The sequence below is a fragment of the Chelonia mydas genome, chromosome 10 (assembly GCF_015237465.2).
Source record: "Chelonia mydas isolate rCheMyd1 chromosome 10, rCheMyd1.pri.v2, whole genome shotgun sequence".
Taxonomy (NCBI): Eukaryota; Metazoa; Chordata; order Testudines; family Cheloniidae; genus Chelonia; species Chelonia mydas.
Genome location: NC_051250.2, coordinates 82,319,839 through 82,344,310, shown reverse-complemented (window position 1 = coordinate 82,344,310; position 24,472 = coordinate 82,319,839). Strand labels below are relative to the sequence as shown.

At 48.0% G+C, this 24,472-nt stretch overlaps 1 protein-coding gene and 1 long non-coding RNA gene across 8 annotated transcripts in view; one reads left to right on the top strand and one right to left on the bottom strand.

Moving 5' to 3' along the window:
* FRMD5 (FERM domain containing 5) overlaps nucleotides 1-24,472 on the bottom strand; it is a 319,313-nt gene that overhangs the window by 33,102 nt on the left and 261,739 nt on the right. For 3 of the 7 annotated variants that reach the window (XM_037910121.2, XM_043523261.1, XM_037910123.2), the window contains exons 8-13: nucleotides 23,583-23,671; nucleotides 18,635-18,698; nucleotides 16,215-16,306; nucleotides 8,691-8,765; nucleotides 7,702-7,770; nucleotides 2,924-3,030 (exon numbers count right to left, since the gene is read on the bottom strand). In XM_037910121.2, the coding sequence (XP_037766049.1) occupies nucleotides 2,924-3,030; nucleotides 7,702-7,770; nucleotides 8,691-8,765; nucleotides 16,215-16,306; nucleotides 18,635-18,698; nucleotides 23,583-23,671 (496 nt within the window). Of the gene's footprint in view, nucleotides 1-2,193; nucleotides 2,618-2,923; nucleotides 3,031-7,701; nucleotides 7,771-8,690; nucleotides 8,766-16,214; nucleotides 16,307-18,634; nucleotides 18,699-19,281; nucleotides 19,343-23,582; nucleotides 23,672-24,472 lie in introns of those variants that run through there. The other 4 variants (XM_037910124.2, XM_037910122.2, XM_037910126.2 and 1 more) reach the window with 3 other exon arrangements.
* On the top strand, nucleotides 17,854-24,242 carry LOC119567157. The gene is made up of 3 exons (XR_005226976.2): nucleotides 17,854-19,639; nucleotides 22,950-23,178; nucleotides 23,618-24,242. It is a non-coding gene; the product is annotated as an uncharacterized LOC119567157 (long non-coding RNA).

The window sequence follows — 24,472 nt, the reverse complement described above, 5'->3', positions numbered from 1 at the left end:
TGGGCTATGCCATAAGCACGGGCTCATTTCTGTTCCCTTTTCTGTACATCACTAAACCTCTGCCGAGAGTGGAGTGTGCGCTCAGGAGATACGGGTTCCAGGAGCAGCCGGGGTGCTGCAGGGCTCAGGCCCCGCCTAGCAGAGTTATATGGCTTAACACAATGGAGCATCCACTGCAATCTGACACACAGTAAATCCAGTTCCTAAGAAATCCCGCTCTGTTCTTCTGCACCTGAAACTTCCGTTCCACAACTGTGCTGTTTCAACTTAGCCTGCGCTCGAACCTTACGTCATGACAGCTTCTAAGCAACAAAAGCAACCTGGGAGCAGTTAAACACATCTCTAGAAAAACCCGGGATACGTTATTTCAACAATCCCTCCAGCCCCCATCTTTCCGATCAGGTTGCATGGTGCAAGAAAATACCCCTCAATGAAGGGGCTGCTGTAGTGGTTCTTATTGCTATCGTAAGTCCTGAGTCTATAAAATAAATTAATTTAAAATAAAGGTTGTTTTTCCCGATACCACTCTTCCCTATGAGATAAGAACAGCTAATGCCCCGGTGACAATTTTAGCTTTCCTATGCTATGATTATAATCAGAGTGGAGAGGAAACATTTCTGCAAATATTTGATCAAATACCAATTCAAATTGCTTGGGCAGTGTTCCTCCCCCTCTTCCATTTGCTTTCCTCAAATATTCTAGTGAATGAGTTTTCCTGCAGGAATGTTCATGGACACGGTGATTTTAGAGGAACGCTAGGGAATATGCACCAAAAGCACCTTTTAACTAGTACAAGCGAGGAACCACAGTGGAAGCCTGATTCTAAGAATTATTTGCATCCAACCAGGGACCAGGACACAATCATGTGATCTACATGTCCAATCAAAACTAACAAATACATTTGGAATATCAAATATGCACAATAAACTTCTCGTGAACCACCACCAGGCTAAGAATCATTTGCAGGAAGTTTTTGACAGATAATCTCAAATAGCAAATATATCTGAGAAATGTGAAAGCTGCTCACAGAAAATCACAAAGAGAAGCAGCAGCTAAATGAGTTGGCCATATTACTTGCTATGAATTGGTCACTCAACTCTGCTTATAATAAGCTATGAACTCATTTCTTGGGAGAATTCAGAGTTAGTTTTAGGTGAGTGGTATTAAAGCCTAGGCCTCAGGTACTTCCAGCTAAGTGCACTGCCGTAAAATCCAGGGAACACCTGTTACACCTTTCATCTATCCTTTGCTGGGCAGAATTGCCACAAAGCCAGCAACCCTGTCAATATACCAGAGCCCTGATTTCTGTGGGAGTTAATGACCAAAACCATTTTTTTTCTTGTAAGTGACCTGTAAATATTTTCTTAGTGATTAATGAAATATGTTTCCATGTAATCAATGCCCCAGCTAGCTCGGGCTCAGGGGCATTCAGCACATACAGAAACGCCTGTTAAACTCCCACGGCAGCTTCCCTGAACTCCCTAACTGGAGAGTCCAGAGGAGAGCAACAAAAATAACGAGAGATTTACAAAACACGACCGATGAGGACAGGTTGGAAGTACTGGACAGGTTTAGTCTAGAGAAGACAAAACTGGGGGTGGAGCGGTGATAACAGTCATCAAATATGTTATAAAGAGGATATTAATTAATTAGCCTCTTACTCCACCTCTTCATGTTCTCTGTATGTATATATCTATCTTCTTACTCTATGTTCCATTCTATGCATCCGATGAAGTGGGCTGTAGCCCACGAAAGCTTATGCTCTAATAAATGTGTTAGTTTCTAAGGTGCCACAAGGACTCCTGTTCTTTCCATAAAGAGGCTGGTGATTCATTGTTCTCCCCACTCACGGAGGGTAGCACAAGAAGTCATCAGCTCAGCTTGCAGCAAGGAGATTTAGATTGGCTCTTAGGAAGAAGTTTCTAACTCTAGTTACGCCCCGGAGTGGGGTCCGTAGGGAGGCTGTGGAAGCCCCGTCACTGCAGGGTTTCTGAGAAGAGGTTGGACAAACCGGCCACGGAAGCTCTAGGTTCACGGTCCTGCCTCAGTGCAGGCAGCAGAACCACATGACCTCTCGAGGTCTTTTCCAGCCCCACATTCCTGTGCTTTTCCCTAACGCACCAGGAGCCTCTAGGGCTGGTCCACAGCTCTCCGGACAGAACATCAGATTGTGCCACTGGGAATTTTTACAAAATCGCATGTTATTCCCTTTGGTGCAATACATATTTATACGTGTCTATACACGTATGTATGTCGTACCTATAGAACTATGTATGTGCATAGCTCTCCGTTTGTGTATATAATATACATCATTACACAGATAAACGCCCATTACCCGAGAGTCAACTACTCCAAATAATCTGTACCCACCTTTGGCACCTGGGGTCCATATAGCTCTCTCTAACCACACCCACCCACACATTTCACTGGCGTGGGAGTCCCCTTCTTTTGACTAATGCCAAGAAGCTGCTAAGATCTATTCCTGTTTCTGTAATGGAGATGAACTGCCCATTGCTGTATTTGACTAGATCCTTTGATGCTTCCTGAGCAGGCCCTTCTGAGTGGATGAGCAGGTACAGCCTGGTGGTGCTGACTGACATCTCCCCTTTACTGGTGACTGGAGCAGAGGAAAAGGGGAGAAGAAATCAGCACATACGTTGCTAGCTGGTAAGGCAGAAACATCCACTGGACTCCTAGGTGATTTCTTAATGGAAGTGAGCCACAAATGAGTGTGCAGCTGAATACCTCTGCTCTCAGCCAGGGATTCTCTGCACTAACTGGCAATTACTCCATTCAGGAGGGGACAAGGAGCATGGATCCAGCTGAAGCATCATTAACTGCACCCTGAGAGGGAGGAGAATGGGAATGGAACACCGCGCATGCACGTAAAACACAGCCAGAGTTATCCGTGCCCCGAGCTCACCTTCCATGATTGATATGTGAACAGCTCTCCGTCGAGTCCTGGGGACACTGCTGAGTCTTGGCCCATGAGTGATGGAAGGACAGCTGCGGCTAGGAACCAATCCTGCTCTATAGAAACAGAAAAGAGATGAGCGCTGACACCTAGGGACTAGTAAAAGGAAACCAAGCGAGAGGCAGAAGAGCCAGGCAGGTGCAACTTAATGAAAATGCACAGGGCTGCGCTCCCCTTGCAGGCCGCTCAGGAGCCGGGCACAGGGCTGCCAGATCAGGCGTGGAGAGCCCAGAGGCAGGACGTGGGCAGGCACGGTTTCGCTTTTGGCTTCTTTCCTGAGCTCTGCAGGCTCTGGATGCCGGGAGCTGAGAGTGGTGTTTCAAACAAGTAATTATTCACTCCCCGCCACCTCTCCTCAAGCACTGGAGTCCCCCCACCCCTTCACACCAGATAGAAAACAACCTCCTTACAAAACTGAGAAGACCACGAGTCTCTTCCAGAGATGTGCAAAACTACGTCTTTGCGGCTCACGCCGCAGGCGCAGCGAACCAAGTGCCCGCTGTTCTGCTCTCCAGGGCACAGAGGAATCCAGGCTCCGGAGGAGCAGCCTGGGGTCAGCAGAAGTCTTGGAACTGCTGCTTGTTCAGCCCCATCAAAAGCACGTGAATGCCTGGGAGCAAAAGCTCCACCCTGAGCGTCCGGGAACAGAGCAGCAGTGCCTCTGCAGAGCTCCAGGCAAAGCAATTCTCCCCCAGATGTAAGCACCGCTCCTTGGCAGGCAGCGCTGGGGCCCCATCTGAGCTCAGTGATGTCTGGTAGGAAAAGAATAACCAACAAAAATATCAGCAGATACTTTTAGCAACAGCTGGATGGACACATGGACATTAATTCAATGAGTTCTTGTGACATGGTGGCTTGGAGCTAAAATCTGCAGCCCTTCCTCAGCTAAGCTCTCAGGGTGGTTTTAGACTAAACTAAAGCGGAGTACGGTTGTCCGGTTTTTGGTCTTTTAGGAGCAGCAAAGGCAGATGCTGGGGAAACCTTTTGCTTGGTGCACACACTACACACAGGGCCTGACAACTGAGTGACTCCGATACACTTGTGTAATGCAGCGGAGAAGCAGCTAGCAGATATATTATATGTAGGGCCCTACCAAATTCACGGTCCATTTTGGTCAATTTCACAATCATGGGATTTTTAAAATTGTAACTGTAATGATTTCAGCTATTTAATCTGAAATTTCACAGTGTTGTGACAGTAGGGGCCCTGACTCAAAAGAGGGTTATGGGAGGATCACAAAGGTATTGTAGGGGGTCGCGGTATTATCACCCGTACTTCTGCGCTGCTGCTGACGAGGCCTTGCCTTCAGACGGTAAAAGTGCACAAGAGACCAGATTTCACGGGGGAGCCTAGATTTCCGTGATGCGTTTTTCACGGCTGTGAATCTGGTAGGCTCCTAATTATATTGCACAATGAACAGAGAGCATCTCATGGAAGGATCTCCTCCCTGGCATGGGGACTGGAGACAATACAAATGATCCTGGAAGTCTCACTGTGCCTCTGAACATCCCACAAAAGAGAGTACAGACAATGGCAACCAGAAAAAGGTTAAGAGGGCAGATGGCAGCAGTAAGGAGAGACAACCGGAAAAGTCCAGGCCCTCTTTGGCAAAAACACCAAAGGCAGGGAAGTCAATCCTAGGATCCTGCAGCAGCTGGACTGTGGGGTTTTTTCAAAACGGATTTTCACACATAGCAAAAATGCGAGAGCTTCACTTACAGAACGACATTCTTACACATTGTAGCTGGAACATGCTGAACAGCAACATAACCACCACGAGAACATATCTGCACAGAGTGAGACTAGACGAAGAGCGTCACTGAACGAGGCTTCAAACCCAAGCTTTTGGAAGAAGGTGGAGACTGAAGTGGGTCAGCAAAGGGCACATTGCAATCTGCGTTGGGACCATTGCAATCTGCGGCGTATCGTCACGAGCAAATGTCTGTGCAAATATGAAGCTGAGCCCATATCCGCCACTCAGGGAACCTCCGACAGAAAAAGCAACACAAGCAAGTGCACTAGAAATAGCAGATTAAAGATGACCAAGGATCCTCATTGGACATACTGGATGACATCCTGGCACCACTGAAATCAATGCCAAGAGAACAGATATATTGGAATTGGAGAAGGTACCGAGACAGGCAACAAAAATGATTAGGGGTGTGGAACGACTTCCGTATGAGGAGAGATTAATAAGACTGGGACATTTCAGCTTGGAAAAGAGACGATTAAGAGGGCATATGACAGAGGTCTATAAAATTATGACTGGTGTGGAGAAAGTAAACAAGGAAGTGTTATTTACTCCTTCTCGTAACACAAGAACTAGGGGTCACCAAATGAAGTTAACAGGCAGCAGGTTTAAAAACAAACCGAAGGAAGTATTTTTTCACACAGAGCACTGTGAAACTCTTTGCCAGAGGATGCTGTGAAGGCCAAGACTATAACAGAGTTTTAAAAAAAAACATAGATAAATTAATGGAGGACAGGTCCATCACTGGCTATTAGGCAGGATGGGCAGGGATGGTGTCCCTAACCTGTTTGCAAGAAGCTGGGAATGGGCGACAGGGGATGGATCACTGGATGATTCCCTGTTCTGTTCATTCCCTCGGAAGACAGGGATACTGGGCTAAATGGACCTTTGGTCTGACGCAGTCTGGCTTAATAAGTCCCCAGGCCGAGATGGTATCATCCAAGAGTTCTGAAGGAACTCAAATGTGAAATTGCAGAACAACTAACTGTGGTATGTAACCGATCACTGAAACAAGTCTTTGTACCAGATGAGCGGAGGATAGCTAATGTGACACCAATTTTTAAAAAAGGCTCCACAGGTGATCCCGAAAATTACAGGCTCGTTGAAACCAGGCAAACCGGTTGAAACTACAGCAAAGAACAGAACTATCAGACACATAGACGAATATGATTTGTTGGGGAAGAGTCAATACCGCTTGTGTAAAGGGAAATCATGCCTCACCAATCCATTAAAATTCTTTGAGGGGGTCAACAGGCATGTGGACAAGGGTGATCCAGTCAGTATAATGTACTTGGATTTTCAGAAAGTTTTGATGAAGTCCCTACGAAAGGCTTTTAAGAAACTAAGCTGTCATGGGATAAGAGGGAAGGTTCTCTCCTGGATCAGTAACTGGTTAAAAGACAGGAAACAAAGGGTAGGAATAAATGGTCAGTTCTCACGGTGGAGAGATGTAAACAGCGGGTTCACTGAAGGGTCCGTACTGGGACAGTGCTGTTCAACATATTCATAAACAATATGGAAAAGGGGTAAACGGCAAGGTGGCAAAATTTGCAGATGATACAAAATTACTCAGGATAGTTAAGACCAAAGCTGACAGCAATGAATTGCAAAGGGATCTCACAAAACTGGATGACTGGGGAATAAAATGGCAGGTGAAATTCAACATTGATAAATGCATGGTAATGTACATTGGAAAAAATATTCCCAACTACACATATATAACGATAGGGTCTAAATGAGCTTTTATCACTCAAACGAGAGATCTTGGTAGTCATCATGGGTAGTTCTCTGAAAACTTCTGTTCAATGCACAGCAGTGGTGAAAAAGGCTAACAATGTTAGGAACTATTAGGAAAGGCATAGAAAATAAGACAGAAATGATCATAACCATCATATAAACCCACTTTGAATACTGTGTTCCGTTCTGGCTGCCCATTTCCAAAAGGAGATAGTGGAACTGGAGAAAGTGCAGAGAAGGGCAACAAAGATGAGTAGGGTTACGGGGTATGCAGCAGCTTCCATATGGGGAGAACTAAAACGATTGCGGCTGGTCAGCTTAGTAAAAGGACGACTAAGGGGGCTACGAGAGAGGCCTATACACTCATGAGTGGGGTGGGAAAAATGCATAGAAAAGTGTTATTTGCCCCTTTCCCACAATACAAAAACTAGGCACCATCTGGTGAAATTAATAGGCAGCAGGTTTAATATAAACAGGAGAGAATACTTTCTCCACATAATGGACAATTAACCTATGGAACTCACTGCCATGGGATGCTGTGATGCCCCAAAGTATAGCTGGGTTCAGAAAAGAACGAGGTAATTTCATGAAGAACAGGTCCATCAATGGCTATCAGCCAAGATGGTCAGGGATGTAACCCCATGTTTGGGGTGACCCTAAACCTCTGGTTGTCAGAAGCTGGTTGCCCTGTTTTGTACAGTGCCCCTGAAGGTTTGGTACTGGCCACTGTTGGAAGACAGGATACTGGGCTAGAGGGACCTTTGGTCTCACCCAGTATGGCTGTTCTTATGTCCTTCATGGCAAAACTTACACTGACTTCACTGGGGCCAGGATTTCACCCACTGTCTAGACACACCAGCAAAGCTCATTAGCAATGTATTTAAACAAGCCTCTGGGATCTGAAACACCTCACTTAGTCAAAGAATCCAGCCCCACTCCTAGTGCTGCTTGAGTACCAGACTGCAAGAAGTGCTCAGCGTTACCGTTAGACAAAACGGAAGTGAACCAACGTCCTTACCAGCTAACAACGCCCTTTTCCTACCAACCTCTGCTCAGGAACGGTACCGCAGTGATATGCGCCCTACTCGTGCAGGAAGCAGCTTGAAAGACCACTTGCTACACTCTGGCTGTCTACAGGATATTCCCAACACTTCAGGCGGGACTGAAATCAAGGTGAGATGTCGTAGATCAATGCACCTCGTGTCCAGGACTGTGCTATGAAGATGCTGATGGTACTTACCTGTGAATTTCTGGGGGCTCCCTCTTGATCTTGGCACTAGATTCCATCACTTCTTTTGCAACTCGGCCACTGCAAGTGGTTCAAGAACAGAAACAGGGCAAGAACTGAAAAAGCATTCTGGCTATTGCCGAGATTTTTCTACTGTTCTGATAAACAGTCACCCCTTTGCCCCCCGCCCAATAACAGTACATCCTTCAACAGAACTCCATCCCTGCTCCAGTCTCACACACAGGAACCGAGCGCTGTGGGCAAACAGTCTCCAAATGGAGAAGAAAAGACAGACGTTTGCTAAAAATGAACAGGTTTGGGGTTCCAGAAGGGCAGCAACCCTTTCGGTCACATCCTGTTCAATCAGTCCGTCCCACCTCCTGGAATGCCACATCCTCCGTAAGTGGAATTTCATTCTCCTCTGATGAGTAGGATTCTGACCATCAAACAACAGCCGACACTCCAGACTGACGCATGTGTGCGTGAAATCAGAATTTGGCCCAATGTCTCCACAATGCTTGGAGCCTCTTTACACATCTCTAACACTTGGCTGTGTCCCACACTTTGATCGTTCCTTACAGCCTGCTAAAATTCAGCATTTAAACTTCTAAACTTCGGATGCAGGACGGAACATCATCTTTGAGGAACTGGAATGTTTCAACGCGTTGCTGTATTTTTAAACATCAGCTGCAATTTTTTCTCTCTCACTCTCTCAATTTTTTTTTTTTTTTGGTCTGTTGCGGTGAGAGAGGTGTAAGGGATAAAATTAGGAATAACACGTAGCAAAATAAAACAAAGCCCAAGGAAATATAAAAGGACGGTTAGGTTACTTGGCTACCTGGAAATGCTTTGATACAAAAATCTCCTGCGACAAAGGAGTCTCTTTTCAGTAAGACTTTCCTAAAAGTCTTGTATTTAATGCAGTCAGGAAGCTGCTACATCCACCACCCAGAAGTGTCTGAAAATATATCCAGTAACTGCTACTTACTGTCATTATTTACCTGTATCGGAACCGGCTTCCTTTAAAGAACAAGTTGCTGCTGGATACTGTGCGGACCTGGCTTGACTTCTCCAACCTGAAACAAGACCAAGAACATGGAGAACCCTCCGCAAACAGGTCGGGCTGTGGCAGGCCAATGCCTATGGATGCGACACAGCTCGCTGGCCATGTTTTACCAAGAGCAGCAGCCCTGGCCTTTGGGGTGCAGCTGATTCTATTAAACGATCGACCAGTGCACCCTCAAACGGAGCCCACGACAGACAGCGCCTTCCCTTCCGCGGCCCCTACCACACATTCTCCGCTTCCAAACCCAGGTGGCAGCAGGGAGTGGGATCCTGAAGAACTCGAAAACATCTCCACAGGCACTCAGTGAGGGCATTACCAACCGCCATCAAACAGGGAGCGGTTCTGAGCACCCACAGCCCCCAGGGAATCAGGCCCGCTCAGGACCAGCCACTTCAACAGACAGTAACACCCCGTGTTACTTGCAAACGCAGCCCAAAACGTGCCAGTCGGCTCTCCTTGCTCAGAGCCAGCTCCCTCCCCGCATCCCTGGGGGCTGGAGCATGGAATGGACGGCAAACCATGAGGCCATCTGTGAAACAGGGCTCAGCCCTGAGCTCGAGGGAAAGCAGCCAGCCCACATCATTACACAGCCCTGAATCGTAAGCATGTAAGCCAAGTCCCAGCGACACTACCACTCCGGCAGGGTAGGCACAGACAGCCCTTGGGGTCCCTGCAGCCCCTCCGCGCTGCACGTCCGACACAGTCACGCGGGCACGGTGTGACCAGACTGTCCTCACGCCACAGGGCCGCAGTCCCCGCCGCAGACGTTCACTGGACGAGCGCACGCTGAAGGCAACTTCCGAGGGGCGTAAGGGCGACGCAGGCACAACTGGACTGTGAAAGCTGTTCGCCGTGGGGTCGAACCTGCCCTAGGGACAGCGAGTTCTGCTTGCTCAAGCGCATTACAGCCACGCCCGTCGGAAAAGGGCGAATCAGACATGCTGCCAGCTTGCTCCCTGGAGCCCAGGAGCAGACGGGCTGCCGGCTCCGGGTCGCTATGGCACTGCACAGGGGCTGTGTTCTGGTCCGAGCTGGCCGCGGGAGAAGCCCCCTCCCACGGGGGAGCTGTGTAACCGCCTCCTCCCACACCTGCCACAGGGGAGCGAGGGCGTGTGGGACCGTCCCCAGGAAGAGAGGGGTGGAGTGGAGCTCCCCTATCCTCCAGGGGCACAAACTGGAGCAGGTCCCCAGCTGCTCTAACAGACACCAGGGCCCGCTCCCTGCTGCCCTCGCCTCTCAGCTCTGCTCAGGCACAGGGGAGAATCCGGCCCTCTAGTCCCCTCCCCCACCCCGAGCAAACGTACTTTGGGTGCAGTCTGCTCCCCAGGACCCAGTCCGAGTTACTGCGACGGGATCTCCAGGGACAGGGGGATCCCTCCCTCAGGCCGTGCACACTGCTCCAGCCTCGGGCAGCCGCACGCTCTCTGGTCCCGTGTTCTCGTCCCACGGCGACAACGGCAGAGGCATTCATGCAGTGCTGGGTGCACCCCCAGGCCTGGCTCACGGAGCCACGCATGGAACTGCACCAACCTTCCAACCCATTCAGCGGACCCGCATGGTCCTGCCACGTCTGGGTCAGTCAGAGGAGCTGGCAGGGTTTGCTCCTCTCAGCAGAGGGGATTCACAATGGTCAGCATACCGGCTCTTCATTCTACTGCCCGTGGCACGAGAGGCCGCCCACACATGACGCGGGAAAGCTGCCGGGCTTTGCTTTTCTGGGCCATGAAGAGGATTGCCATTTTGGGGGCGGGGGAGGAGTGGCGACCTTTTGCAGGTTTTTGCCCGCAAGCAGAACTGCTCTTGAGTGAAAAACTGCAAATTCAAGACAAGAATCCTGATTTCAGGACATTTCCTGAAAGCAGGCAATATGAATGGAGGAGAAATCAACGCCCCCCTCCTGGATCACGTGTGAACACGCAGGAAATGCCGTCCACGGAGAAAACGGCTAGTCTACAAAATGGCCTGTACAGCAAATAACCCTTTCATTGCGCAGCCGGAGCCTGAGGAGCTGGACGAAGAAACCGTCAGCACTAGCCAGCCTGTCCTCTGGGGGAGGTTATTTGGTTAGTGATGTTTCTATGGCTTCTGCATGTAAATGTCTAGTGAGCTCTGGAACACGCTGCCAGCTTATCTTGTACCAGCGCTTGTCAGGTTAGGGTGGCTTGTGGGACATCCACATACAATGACTCCGACTTGAAATGATTTAACTGTGGACTTTATCTGTGACCTTGATTAACCCCAAACCATCACAGGCAAGGAACTGCGCAGAAGAACGGGCCGACCCCGGGAGATGCTGAGCACATGCCGAGACCCTGCAGCTCCCACCGCCTCAGAGAGCATTTGCAGCTGCTTGGCTCCTCCCAGGACTGGGCCCAAATCCGCTCCCAGGACCGCCCTGCTATACATGGAGTTTCGCGGTCGCCGTGATCTCTACAGGAGGGTCCACTGCTTTAGCCCAAAGCTGGTGCACACACTTTCAGGCAACATCACTTAAGTGTTTTCAAAATGTTCTCCTGATGGAGCTTACTGGAATCGCAGCACAGTACAGAGACACGGGTGCGGGCGCAGGGCAATGAACGCCTTTCCCCGAGCCGCTGGCCTCACCTCTTCTACAGCGCGCAAGGAAGGGAACGCAGCCCTTGTGGGCTCCCTGACACACAGCATACCAGGGCAGGCCTGCCCCTCCTCCTTCCGCTGCCCCTGCCCTGGGGGAACAAACAGCTGTTTTTACTCTACGCAGAACTGGAGCTGATTGGACCTTTGTAGTCAAAGCTTGTTTCTGTTGAAGGAGGTGGGTTCTTCCACCTTTTTACTGCCAGAAGCAGGTGGTTACATTTTTCAGGCTTTGTCCATCACAAATGGAAAATGTTCTGTTTTCAACAACTGAACAAACATTGAGCTTTGACAAAAGAACCAGAACGGCGTGAAACAAATTCATGGATATAGATTTTTTCATCCTTTAATTCCAAACAATTTTCACAGAACGTTTGAAATCCATTTTTGAACCAGCTCCAGTTACGATCAGGAACAGCCCTGACCTGGAAACTTAAATCCAACCCTCCCTCCTCACCAAATGTCAGGAATTTGAATTCCCAGGTTCCATCCCATCCCTACAGGTTTGGTTCTGGTGCTGATCCAAAGGTGGGAGGCATCTGATTCAGGCTGGAGACAGCATGTGGCCACCCCAAGATGGCAGAAATCTTACAAGAACAGTTGATCTCACGACAGCTGCACCATTCAACGTGGCGTTTAAGAATGTCAGCACCAGCGTCTAAGCCCCATCCTGCAAACACCGAGCACACTGATGCACTTACCTGCTCTGAATAGTCCCATTAACCCCCAGAGGTACTCCTACAATCAATGTACGTGAACGGGACTGCTTGTGACAGTAAGCAGCATGCTTGGCAGAAAGCACGGGCAGGATCAGGCCCCTCATCTAAGGTGGATGAGGATACTGCCTCCTGCTCCAATCCTCTTGAAGTGAGCTGTAGCTCACGAAAGCTCATGCTCCAATAAATTGGTTAGTCTCTAAGGTGCCACAAGTCCTCCTTTTCTTTTTGCGAATACAGACTAACACGGCTGCTACTCTTAAAAGAAAATGGTAGCCAGAGATGGGGCAAGGAGCTGTCGCTCTGCAGGGAATCTGCACATCCCATAGCTCGCACTATGCGATGGACTCCAGAAACAGCTCCAGTTATCTGTGGTTTATCCTCATGCAACAGCAGCTAATGAGGGAGAGGGTGGAGGCAAAGAGCCAGGGCCTTCTGGCTGCCACGTTCCTTTCATTCTCCCGTTCTCAAATTGATCTCACAGATCTTACCAGACGTCACTTTTAGCAGCAGCAGCAGCAGCCAGGAGTCTGACACTGCCTGAGAATGGTAATGAGACAGAATTCAAAGAGTCGGCTCTCTGAGATATATAACGCAAGGAGATAAGATAAGTGGCGTACACAGGACAGTAGGCTGGAATGGAAAGGACTGCTAAGAGCTTGAGTTCTAATTATATCTATTCACAACCCTCCAATCATTCATACTGTACCTCCCTCGGCGACCTGCCAAGAACTGGGACGGACACGTTTCCTGAACTTTACCCAAGCCCCCTAAAAGGCCTATTGTAATGAGCTGCTCCTTAATCATGGTGCAGCCCCTCGAAAGAGAACCTGGGCTCAGACAGCACCTCCAGTGCAATGAGCGCTCAGAGGAGGGAGATGTAGGAATGTGAGTAGCCCCTGGCTGTCCACTGGTGGCATTCTGCCACGCTGGGCAGTCACAGATACGTCCAGACACAATGAACACAGGCATCGCACTTCACCATCAGGCCAAGCCAAGAACACTGCATCCCAGGAGACGATTAACAAGATTCTGTGCTTGGTTTCTGTGTGGGCTGAAACTATCCAGTGTATTAAGATACCTACCAGAACCTCTGACTGGGAGGATGCTGAGTACACAGATCACGCACTACCTGGAGGCAGCCTGGCACCTTTCTGGATGAGACTTTGGTCACAAATACATCAGACGCCCTGAGGGATGACACCACCTGCTCCTCAGTCATGCCGAGAGAATCCAGCATGACCCCTACTGAGCAGTACACACACACTGCAGCATGAATGAGACCACGGTCCATTTTAACGGGCGCGTAACCCACCAACATTATTAGTCGTAACAAAAAGTTGTAATGCAATAGAGCAATTTCATTTCATGTTCACATAATGAGAAATGAAACCTGCTGATTGCAGTATTCCCAAAGAGAATACAGAACACTTTATCTTACATCTCACTGATTACAATAAAACTCATTACAAAGTACAAAATAGTCTATTTTTAAGTAAAACAGAAAGCAGTGTGGTGAAACCAAAATGTTCTATCTGATGTCTTATTGATTTACAGATAAGTGACTTCTTTCATACCCTGACTTTTTCAAGATCAAACTAATTAATCAAAAGAAGAAAGGAACAGAAAACTGACGTGTTTTCCCAAACAAGCATCCCAGAGAGTTCTGGCTTTGTAAAGGTGAAACAACTTCTACCCTAAAGGCTTCCCCACTTTTCAGCCCCCTCCTCTCCCTTTTGGAAACAAGGAATGTCTGTCTGGGGTGTTCTGAATTTGGTGACAAAGCACCGTACATTTATGTCACAGGACTGTAATTCAAGGATTGCTGAAAGGTTGTATACTGAAAATTTTTGATTTCACCCAAGAAAGCTGACGCAGTACGATCCCTGGTTCTTCCAGCAGCTGTCCAGTCCTCTCCAATGCAATTTCAGAACCTCTCTTTGAGACAAAACTAATGACAAACTCTTGAGTCCTGAGATAACCATGTACAAAAGAGCAATGTGAGATGAACTATCCCAGTGCTTTGCAGTCTGCTCTGAGGAGTTCACTTTGCAAACTCCACCATGGGTCATCGGGCGGGAATTAAGTGGTGCACCGGCCTCAGGCTGCCCCTTTGCCTGGGGCTTGTTCCATCAGTGGAAGCTGCCTGCATGCATTCAAGAGCAGAGCTGGGCCGATATCATTTCACAGCGAGGGACCCGAGACTGCAGTTTTTACTGAGAACGAGCATTAAACCCCCACCCGAGACTAGGTCTGTACATTAAAGGCTGTTCTATTTGGCGGGGGACTGATATGGCTCATCACCGTAACAGCTGAGGGCCTCACAATCTTTAATGGATTTTATCCTCACAAGACCCTGCCGCTCCCTATAGTACAGATGGGAACTGAGGCACAGAAAGATTAAGTGACTTGCTCACGGTCAGACAGGAAGTCTGGCAGAATTGGGAACTGACCCCGGGTTTCTGAAGTCCCAGGCTAGTGCTCTGCTCCCTAGACCATCCTTCCTTCCCTATTCAGAAGGGAGAAGGGCTTGAAGTGTCCGATCATGGTCAGGAACATGTTTCTTTCAGTTCTTCCCTCTGAGCTGCATTTGCATTAGATGCCTCAAACTTTCTGATACATAAACTCAATACAAAAAAGAGAGACGCCATGGGCCCGATTCTCTGTCCTTCCAAGACCCTTCGTGGTGCTGGGCTTAAAGCGACCGTCGGGCAGGAAATGAGGACTCTTCTACTACTGGAGATGTCTTGGATAGCAGAGAGTAGGGGTGGGGACCCAGGGTGTGCTGGGCTCTGGAGATCCCAGCTAGTGGAGCGGGGAAAGGGAAGCTGTTTCACTTTGTGCCAGGGGCCGGTCCACCCACCAGCACCCCCATGCTCAGTGGCTTGGAGTCACTGAAGCCCCAGCCCCTGTCTCCAGGTGTGCGGGGCACACCTCTGGCATGCTGTGGATCTGGCCCATCGACGTGCCTGATCTCTCTGCACTGGTGAGGTTTAGCGCTGTATTTGCTGTTGCTGAGCACTCAAAGGCAGGCTCTAGCAACGCATGGGTCGTGACCCCAAACTGGGTTGCCGGAATGTGTCAAAGGGTCCCCTGGGAAGCCGGGAAGTTGGGTCCTGCCCCCGGGGGGGTGGGAGGACATGGGCTGGGGGGTTGCAGTGCCTGCTCTCCGCTGGCGGCTCCTGTAGCTCCGGTCCTGCAGGGCAGGGGGCTCAGATCCCCACTCCAGGGGGGCACAGCGCTGCTCAGATTTGACCCAGGCATCCTTTGTCGTGATGATGGGGGGGGCGGGGAGCAGCCAGGCCAGACTTGGTCTCTATCAGCTGTTTAGTGTTAAAGTTTTAATCTCCAAACAATTAAAGTTTTAATTTCCTGCTTAAACTTTTACGGCTAAGCAATTAGCCGTGGAAGTTTTAAATGCTAAGCACTTGGCTGCATTCCAGGACCAGGAAGGGGGCAGGGAGGCTCCCAGTCTGGTGCGTAGGCACCCACGGCAGATGGCAGACCTGCTAATCGTTATTTTTTTTTTAATTAGATGCTCTCGTGCCCTGTGACACATGAGGCAACCCAGGTTGTCCACGTCCGTCTGTCGAGGGCCACGTTCCTTGCTCCATTACAGTCTATTTCTATGACAGCAACATGGTATTTGTATACGTCATCTGTTGTCCACCTCTTTTCTGTCTTCCACCAGGTCTAAAGCTTGTCCAAGAATACATTTTGCCTGAGGCATCCTAAGCTACCAGCGTGTCCCTCAGGTGGCGGATGAGGGAACCCCATACACAGCAGGAGCTGTTCCAAATGGATTGAATAAGGAGCCATGGACCTATGGGGTTGTGTGTCAGGCTAACCACTCACCCACATAAAAAAAAAAGACACAGCTATGGAAACCCCTCTGAAATCTGCTAAGATCTAGTAGAGCAGGGCTCCTTTCCTCCAGGCCTTAGCAGAGGGAGGTGAGTGACCTGGGTGGAGGCATGGAAGGAGCTGGTTTGGATCTGGATCGGATTCTGTGCTGCCTTGATGCTGTAAATCACATGTTCATACAAGGCCTGTTGCTATGTGGGTTGTACCTGCCCACAGAAAACATACAGTACAAAAAATTAAAAACTCCTAATAATCTTTGTACTTACTTGTAAAAAGCTTGGTTTTCTATCCCACATTTCCAGAGATGCTTGCACGCTTCTGGTGTTGGAGCAAAATAAGTAAGAGCAATTTTCTTTTCCTACAAAAAATTCCACATGGAAACAACTGAGTGTGGTTAGCAGGCGGCATATTTACAATCTGCAGGGCAGCTGAAACTAAAGCAGCTCATTTATTACACAGCAAACCTTCAAGAATCACCACAATACATGGAAGCATGTATCTGACTGACTGATCCTACTGGAAATATGTCCGATTTCCACTGGTAAAGACCCAATCAACTGATGCTTGGTTCATCCATATTCCTGTGTATCCAAAAATATATATTTTAAAAATTCACAGGGATTAGCTAACTCTCTTTCATGTGCTGTACCGTACTTAACCCGTTTCAAAATCGAAGTGTGCACACTCATTTAGATAACCAGGTCCGACTGGGGGATGGGCAGGGCTAACATGTGGCCCTGAGAAATAACGCCCCCGACATGCAGTGTGAAGCCCTGTCCTGAGCAGATGATATAGATATTGAACTGGATGCCCTCCAAGAGATACCTGAATGTTCTGACCCTTGTATACGTAAGCAGAGTCAGGATGAGCTCTACCCTGACATCTGGTGGCGAATTGTGGCAAGTTGTGGAAAAGAACTTCAGGGGCTGATTTTGTTTGCATAGGCACACCCACCCCACCTAGCATGAGCCCACAGCAGCCCAAATGGTCACTTTGGCTGCTATGGGATCCCCAGTTTCTCTATTATTGGGGCAGGAAGAATAAAGTGTTGTTACCCTGATTATGTGAATCAAGGACAGTGGAACTGTTTTATGACGGAGGGACTCGCCATCAACTAAGTAGCACTCACTAGACAAGGGACATGGGTTCCAAAACCTAGTGAATTGAGAGAGGCTGGGGACAGGTATAACTCAGATAATTTTTTCACTTCAAGGTCCAAGAGACACAGACAAGGTTTTCATCTCAAGGCCAAAAGACCAAAAACATCAAGATACTCATCTCAAGGCCAAGAGACTACTTACGCTTGATCTTAGCTCATAGAGCCGAGAAGCGATACACCTGGTGGCATGGACCTCTGGTGAGGGCCCTAAATGCCAGTTGCACCTTCTCCTCTCTCCACTGTGGAATATCAGAGCTAGTTTTGATTCCATTAGGAGTCTAGTCACAGGCTGCTGAGCTGAATTCACTTTGGGCCAATAGTGCACCAGCACTGAGGCTCCCCTACTACAAGCTGAAATCACTAAAGAGCTAAAATTACTAAGAGCTGAAATCACTGAGTGTTGTGTTAAGTAGTGAGGGGGGGCTGAAGATATATTGCCGGATGGCTGAAGCAGCTCACCGGACAGCTGGTGGAGCGAAGCAGTTTGTGGGACGGCTGGCAGAGCAGAGTGGAGGCCCATGGAGAGGCAGAGCAGTCAGCTTTGGACCATGTAAGGTGCCCCTTAAGCCCCCCCATTTCCACCCAGCCTGGGAGGTAAAACTCTGCAGATAAACTTTCAAACTCTGGGGCTGCACTGACCAGGGACAGAGACTTTTGGGTCATTGGACTTTTGGGACTTTGGGTGATTTCGGGTTGCTGGACTCAAGAACCCAAGGGAAAGGACACGACCCAATTTGCTTGGGATGGGTTTTTGCTCATGGGTTGTGTTAGGAATCCTGTTGGTGGTGTCTCCCCAACATAATGCCACATTGTTTCTCTCTGTTATTAAAAGGCTTTTGCTACACTCAGACTCTGTGCTTGCGAGAGGGGTTGTATTCCCTCTTAGAGGCGCCCGGGGTGGTGGTGGTATATATTTGTCACTGGGTGGGGGCTCGAGCCGGTTTGCATTGTGTTATTGGAACGGAACCCCTAGATACTGAACCCGGCCCTTGTTGCTGCCAACTCTGACGGGCAGAAGGGTTACATACTGATGCCCGACCAATAAAGTATTGGCACTTGACTGCACTGGTTTGGAACCCAGCATGCGTACACCTGAATGTCAAAGGGCTGTCATTGGTCTGAAAGGCCATTTTGTTTGCCACTGCCAGATTTGTGTACATTTTTTAAATACATGTCATAACCTTCATTTTTATTTTGTAACTAAGGGCTGGATCCTGCTTTCCTTGGAGCCAATAGAGATCAGACCTTAACTGTGTGATTACAGGAGAAGGCTGCAAAAGCAGGAATAAAGTAGTTATTACTTAGTCCTGCCTTGAGTGCAGGGGACTGGACTAGATGACCTTCTGAGGTCCCTTCCAGTCCTACGCTTCTCTGATTCTAGGATTAAATGCAGCATCTTAGTTCGGTAACAGACTTCTGGAGCTGTGTTTATTTTTTCTACCAGGCACAATAGCAAATGTTTAATATTTGAGGCAGAAGTAAAGACTGTACCTAGTGAGCCCTGACATGATGAGAAAATCCACTCACCTCTTTCTGACTTACATATAAACAGAATGTCTTTCCTTCGAATTTCATTTTGGCTACCTCGTTCCTAAAATTACAAAACCACGTATGTAACACACATGTTGCTCATCACCCATATCACTGTCATTAATGCAGAACCCACACACAGTGGAATTGGATCCGGTAATATGCACAAATTAAGCCAAATTGTTTGTATGAAACGCAAAGTTAATCAATCGACTATTTTCAGAACAGTAGTTGGAAAAGCCTCAAAGCCATATTTTTCAGTTCGTCCGAAGTGTAACATAGTGACAAGAGGACTCCTGGCTCAAAGACAGTGGCTGGAAAGGGGAACATCTCGCGATGGAATGTGACTCGCAGGGGAACGTCCAGGAGTCGTCTGAGAACTTTGCTTATATATGTGCATTATCTGGATGAAAATATCAAATGTAAGATACCACACTGAGCTGATGAGGCCAAAATTTGAGATACAGCGAAGAATGAGGAACAATGCAACCAGATTCAGAGGGTCTGGGGGGTCTTTCAGGTGACTGGGCCAATACATGGACAATGCAGTTTAATGTAGACAAATGTAAAAAATAATAAGTCTGGGGCAACAAACCAAATATAGAGAGTACATATTACATGGAACAGTCATGCAGCGTACTGACCGGGAAAGGGGTTTAGGGGTTATTGTAGAAAAATCCTTGAAGCCATCAGCCCAGTGTGTGGCTGCAGTAAAAAAGGCAAACAGGATACTGGGATGCATCAACAGTGGGATAGAATACAAAGCAAGAGAAGTGATACTGTAACTGTACATTGCATGGGTTAGATCTTAGCTAGAACACTGCGTTTGGTTTTAGTCACCCTTTCAAAGGAAAATACCATTGCCCTGGAGAGGGCAGAGTTCAGAACGCCTAGAGTTAACTTACGGGCAGCATTTAAGAGGACTTTCTCTTTTTCTGCAGCAGAAATATCCATCTGCCAAGAGACTTCCTCCGTTTAACAGATACTGTGTGTACCTATGAGGTACGTGGGGTTTGCATTTACATTGCATTTTCATTTCTGTTTATGGCATTTTCCAGACTGCTTACCAATTAATGCTTAAGAGCATGAATATTCTATGTTTGTGACCCACTTCCAGTGGCTCATGCAACAGGCCAACCAGGCAAAATGTACCTTTTGCACTAGCAAAACCGCTTATGTGCACAACCCGGGTAACTGCATGTCTAACCATGCATTCACAAACCTCATTACCAGGATTTGTGTGTGCAGTCGTCTGTCTACACATGCTAACATAGGGCTTTGCAAATACAGAAAATACGCATGCAATTTGTGGGAGTCATCAATTGCTGGAATCTTTAAAAACCCACAGGTGCACACTGCATGAACCCAATCCTGCATCCACAATGCCCATTGAAATCAATGGAAATGCTCGATGTGCAAGAAATGCAGGGTAAGCCCTATAGATCTGTAGAGTATCTAAAGGGTTAAGCTGGCAAGAAGCCCCATTTTTGAGACCAGCCACAGTGTAAGCTCACTGCCATCACCAACACTGGGCAGCTCTGCAGAAAGGTTTTAACCAATGATGATCCCACATTTTAAGAAAAGTTCTCATAAAGGAAAGGCTAAAAAGACTGAGCCTGTTTTCGTTAACGAACAGTCACGGTCAGGGTGCCCTGAAGTGCCCCAGCTCTCTCCAGTGAGATTAACCAGTTTAACCCACACAATGTTAAACCAGTTCAAGCTAATTCCTGGCCAGGGTACATGGAGCCTATGTGGGTTTAAATAAAGTTGGGGCACAACAATTTAGCCTCTGTCTAGTCACAGTTTGGCCCCATTCATGCACAGTGGCCAAACCATCTCTAAGCCTAATTAGCTCAAACCCGTTTAAAACAATGCTTTGAATCGGTTCTTCAAACATGGTTTCAGCTGTGGGGCCAAAGTGGAACAGAATAAACTCCTCACCCTAAAGGGAGAGACAATCTAAAAGGAATTTACAACTAACAGTTAATTGGCAAATTCATTTCACTTAGATTCCCATGTCCTGTCCTCACATGCCCCGTGTATCATGGCATATATAGGCGAGCTGCTGTGTACCATACACTAAAATATGCAGTTACTCTCGGCAGGGGAAACACTTGTATATTTCTCCTTGTGGGGGGATGAAAAGAGCAAGTTACACAAACTCTCCTTTTGGGGAGAGGAGGAGGCGGGTGAAAGGGGGAAGCAAAACCTGCCAGAAAAAGAGATGTGCCCAGATCCCAGGCTGAACACATGCTGAGCATGAGTCCCACACAGTCAGACCCCATCACATAATTATTACTAACCATCCAGGCACCTTCGAATAATCCCATAACCATAGACCCATGCCATGTTCATAAATAGTCAACCAAGCCTCCTACTCTGCCACCAGTTGACTGATGCAGCTGACAAACAGTTACTATGATCTTTGCACAAGACAGAGAATGGGGAAGGGAGATTCTGAAAGCGTCTAGGAAATGCACACTACCCAGTGCACAACCGTAATTTACGGCAGAATTTAGCCTCCTCCATATAAAGGAAACATGTTGCAATAGGCTCCCTATTAGATTTATTGTTCCTTTTAAATCATGTGAATTTGTAATCACTGAAGAGGCCGTACTGAGCCTCAGTAAAACAGCATGACATTATTATTAAGAAATATACTCTGATTTTATAAATACACGAAATAAGAGGGCAGTAAGAACGATATCAAGCACGTCCCATGTGCAAAGTGCTGCGTGAACATGGCCAACTCACCATCACGCTGCAGAGCTGTCTGGTCACCACTGGAACACCTTGCAGTTAGATCATCGCATGAGCAGTCAGGAATCATGCACAAAATACTAGTGCAATCGGGCTAATGCGCACTGGGGTTTATGGATGTGAGGAGATGATCTTTGTTCCTGGTGAGGTTCCGTTTGGCAGCATCCCAAATGTGTTTCTTTCTTTCATGTGTATGGTGTGAAATTCACCCCAGCCAGGAAAATCCCAGGAGGTACCTATCTGCATCCTTAAGATACTCAATGCCTTCAAAAATCTGCCTCTTAAGCCCCAGTTCAATTGCCTAGCAAAGGACAAACCTTCTCCCCAGCAGGAGTCGCTCAGCTGGCCACTAGGGGGTCTATGCCGGGGCAAGCAGGAAGAACTCCTCTTCCCCAACACTAGATTCTCACTTGGTTTGGGAATGCACCAGGGGCCCTGGCATAGCAGCAAATCCTCTGGCCCAATACAGGGGACTCTGCTCCCTCTCAGCTGCATTCTAAAAACCCTGCTCAGCCGGCCAAATGCACAGTGGAAATGCATCAGTTCTGCTACCCAGGCTGCAAAGAGAAATGCAGGATTTCCTCTAAGGTCCTAGGAGAGGCTGCTGCCAGTGATACAAAGGGCAGGCCCTCTGCCCTGAGGGGAATTTTGCCCACTGCACATATTGAGGGTGCAGAAACATGGACTCATTTACACTGTGGATGAGGTGGAAAGTAGGTACCTGTATATGGAACTGGCTGTAAATTGTCCCCTGATATAAACACCTTCCACAGGCTGTTACAAAGGTGCACATCTTACATATCAAATGGGCAGAATAGGCCAACTGATGAGATGCCAGGGTCAAGACACACATGTTCGTGCCTGTGACTGGAGATGACCCAGAGAATATTTAAAAAATGGGACAGTGCCTATCAGGCCATCAAAGCAGAAAGTACAGTGGTGTATGAGACAGACATTTCATGGGAAGAAACATCAAGGGGTTGAGAGAGAAAGCAGGAAGGTGGCAGTGAGACAAGCTTAAGGGTCTCTGACAAGCAGTCTAGGCCCAAAATGTGACCTCCCTCACTCAAGAGACAGCCCAATCTCCATGACTACTGCAGGACAAGCCACCCCTCAAACCTTCATCGGTGAGAAAGGAGGAGAGGTCTTTTTGTTCTCTTCCTAGTTATCGACACACTCAAAGACACGTGGCTTGTTACTGTGCTTGGAGTGAACATGCAACTAACGCTCATGACCTGTCCACACCCGCCGACTAACCCTTCACATAAGGGGGTCTTGGAGACAGTCAGCTCTCAGTGACACTGTGGTAAAGCTGGAGTGACTCTAGATTTAAAAGGAGTTATTCTAATTGACATAAGTATCATTGAGACTGGAATCTGGCTCAATTAATATAAATATTTCTAAATACGTTTTTAACAAATGAAATGGCTAGCAACAGTTAACCCGGGGGTAACGTCCTTATGGGCACAGGACTATCCTCACACAGCTGTGATGTTCTTGTTTTGCTCCTCCAACCATCCCAAACTAGCCTCTCTCTTCTTTTTCCCAACAGGGAATTCCAACCACTATTCTTGGCAATAACAATGTAAGAACATCAGAACGGCCAGACTGGGTCAGACCCAAGGTCCATCCAGCCCAGTGTCCTGTCTGCCGACCGTGGCCAGCGCCAGGTGCCCCAGAGGGAATGAACAGAACAGGAATCATCGAGTGATCCATCCCCTGCTGTCCAGTCCCAGCTTCTGGCAGTCAGAGGCTTACGGACACCCAGAGCAATCCCACTTGTCAGTGCCGTTTGTTGGACTAGTAGCTTTTATACTCCCCAGTGAATTTTAACGTCTTCACAGAAGACGCTGTGAATGGGATTTTCAAATGCACTTGGTATTAGCTTAACTCTGCTTCCATTTTCATCAGTAGGAGTTTTCCCCCTGATGTCAACGGGAGGGAAGTTAGGTCAATGCAGAGCTCTTTTCAAAATCTAACCCTACTGCTCAAGTAGCACGCCTACTATTTATCACATGCCACTGCTATGTTGGCGGAAACACAGCTAGCGCTATGCTTTATCCTCGTCCTTTGGATACATTTCTTATTGTTGCAATCAAGAGAAATAATATAGCGAGTTACCAGCGCTTGATAAAGGCATCTTAACAAACAAACACTAGAACAGGCTGAAATTGGGGGAACTCACCATTTGATGAAGTGAATTCTCTTGTTTCCCTGCAGAACAACAAAACCAAAGGGAGTGAAGGCCAAAAATGCCGCATTTCCTGACACATCCTGGAACACAAGAAGATCTCATCAAAACGCTGCAGCGCCAGCAAAGTTTACACGTCAATAGCAACACTCAGTCCTGAATACGGTGGGGTAATGAATCTTCCCTCTTAAATTATGCCAACAGAACAGTTCCTGGCAGCTTTATTTAGACCGTGACATCCTGCCTATAGACGGGAATCTGCAGGAGCACAAAAAACACGACTCGCCCAGCAGAATTTGTGAGCAGAAAATACAATACAACTCTCGGTCCTGTGGGACTATTGATTTACTGTCTAGCGCTAACCAAGGAAGAAAGCTCCCACGTATCACCGAGTCTCTTTCTTAAACCTGAAAACCTTTAAATTTTTGTTTGTTGCGCAGATCTGAGCAGCACGTACAAAAGGTCCAGCTGGCCAGAATCAGGACACTTTTAAAAGCAGTGACTAGTGTCATGGACAGTGCGAGTCAGCAGTTTAATTTAATCATAATGTTTAGGCTCTAGTGAAGGGAACATTAATTGTCTTGGCACTTGTGGAAAAAAACATGCGTCAATTTTTTAAAATATTACGCGCAGCAGTGGGCGCTGTGTAGGTAAGACTGGAGGTTTCTTTCTTTTATAAACTGGATTTTCAACCCACGCCCTAGCCTAAGTTCCCTGGCGCAGCAGGCTATTAGGGGCCTCGCAGGCGCGCAGCGGGGAGAAGTGCCTCTCCCCCGGCCCCGCTGGAGCTGCTGCGGCAGGGAAAGGCACCTCTCCCCCAGCCCTGGGCTGCTGCGGCGAGAGAGGGCTGGGGGGAGTCCTCTCTCCCCACCCACAACCCTGGG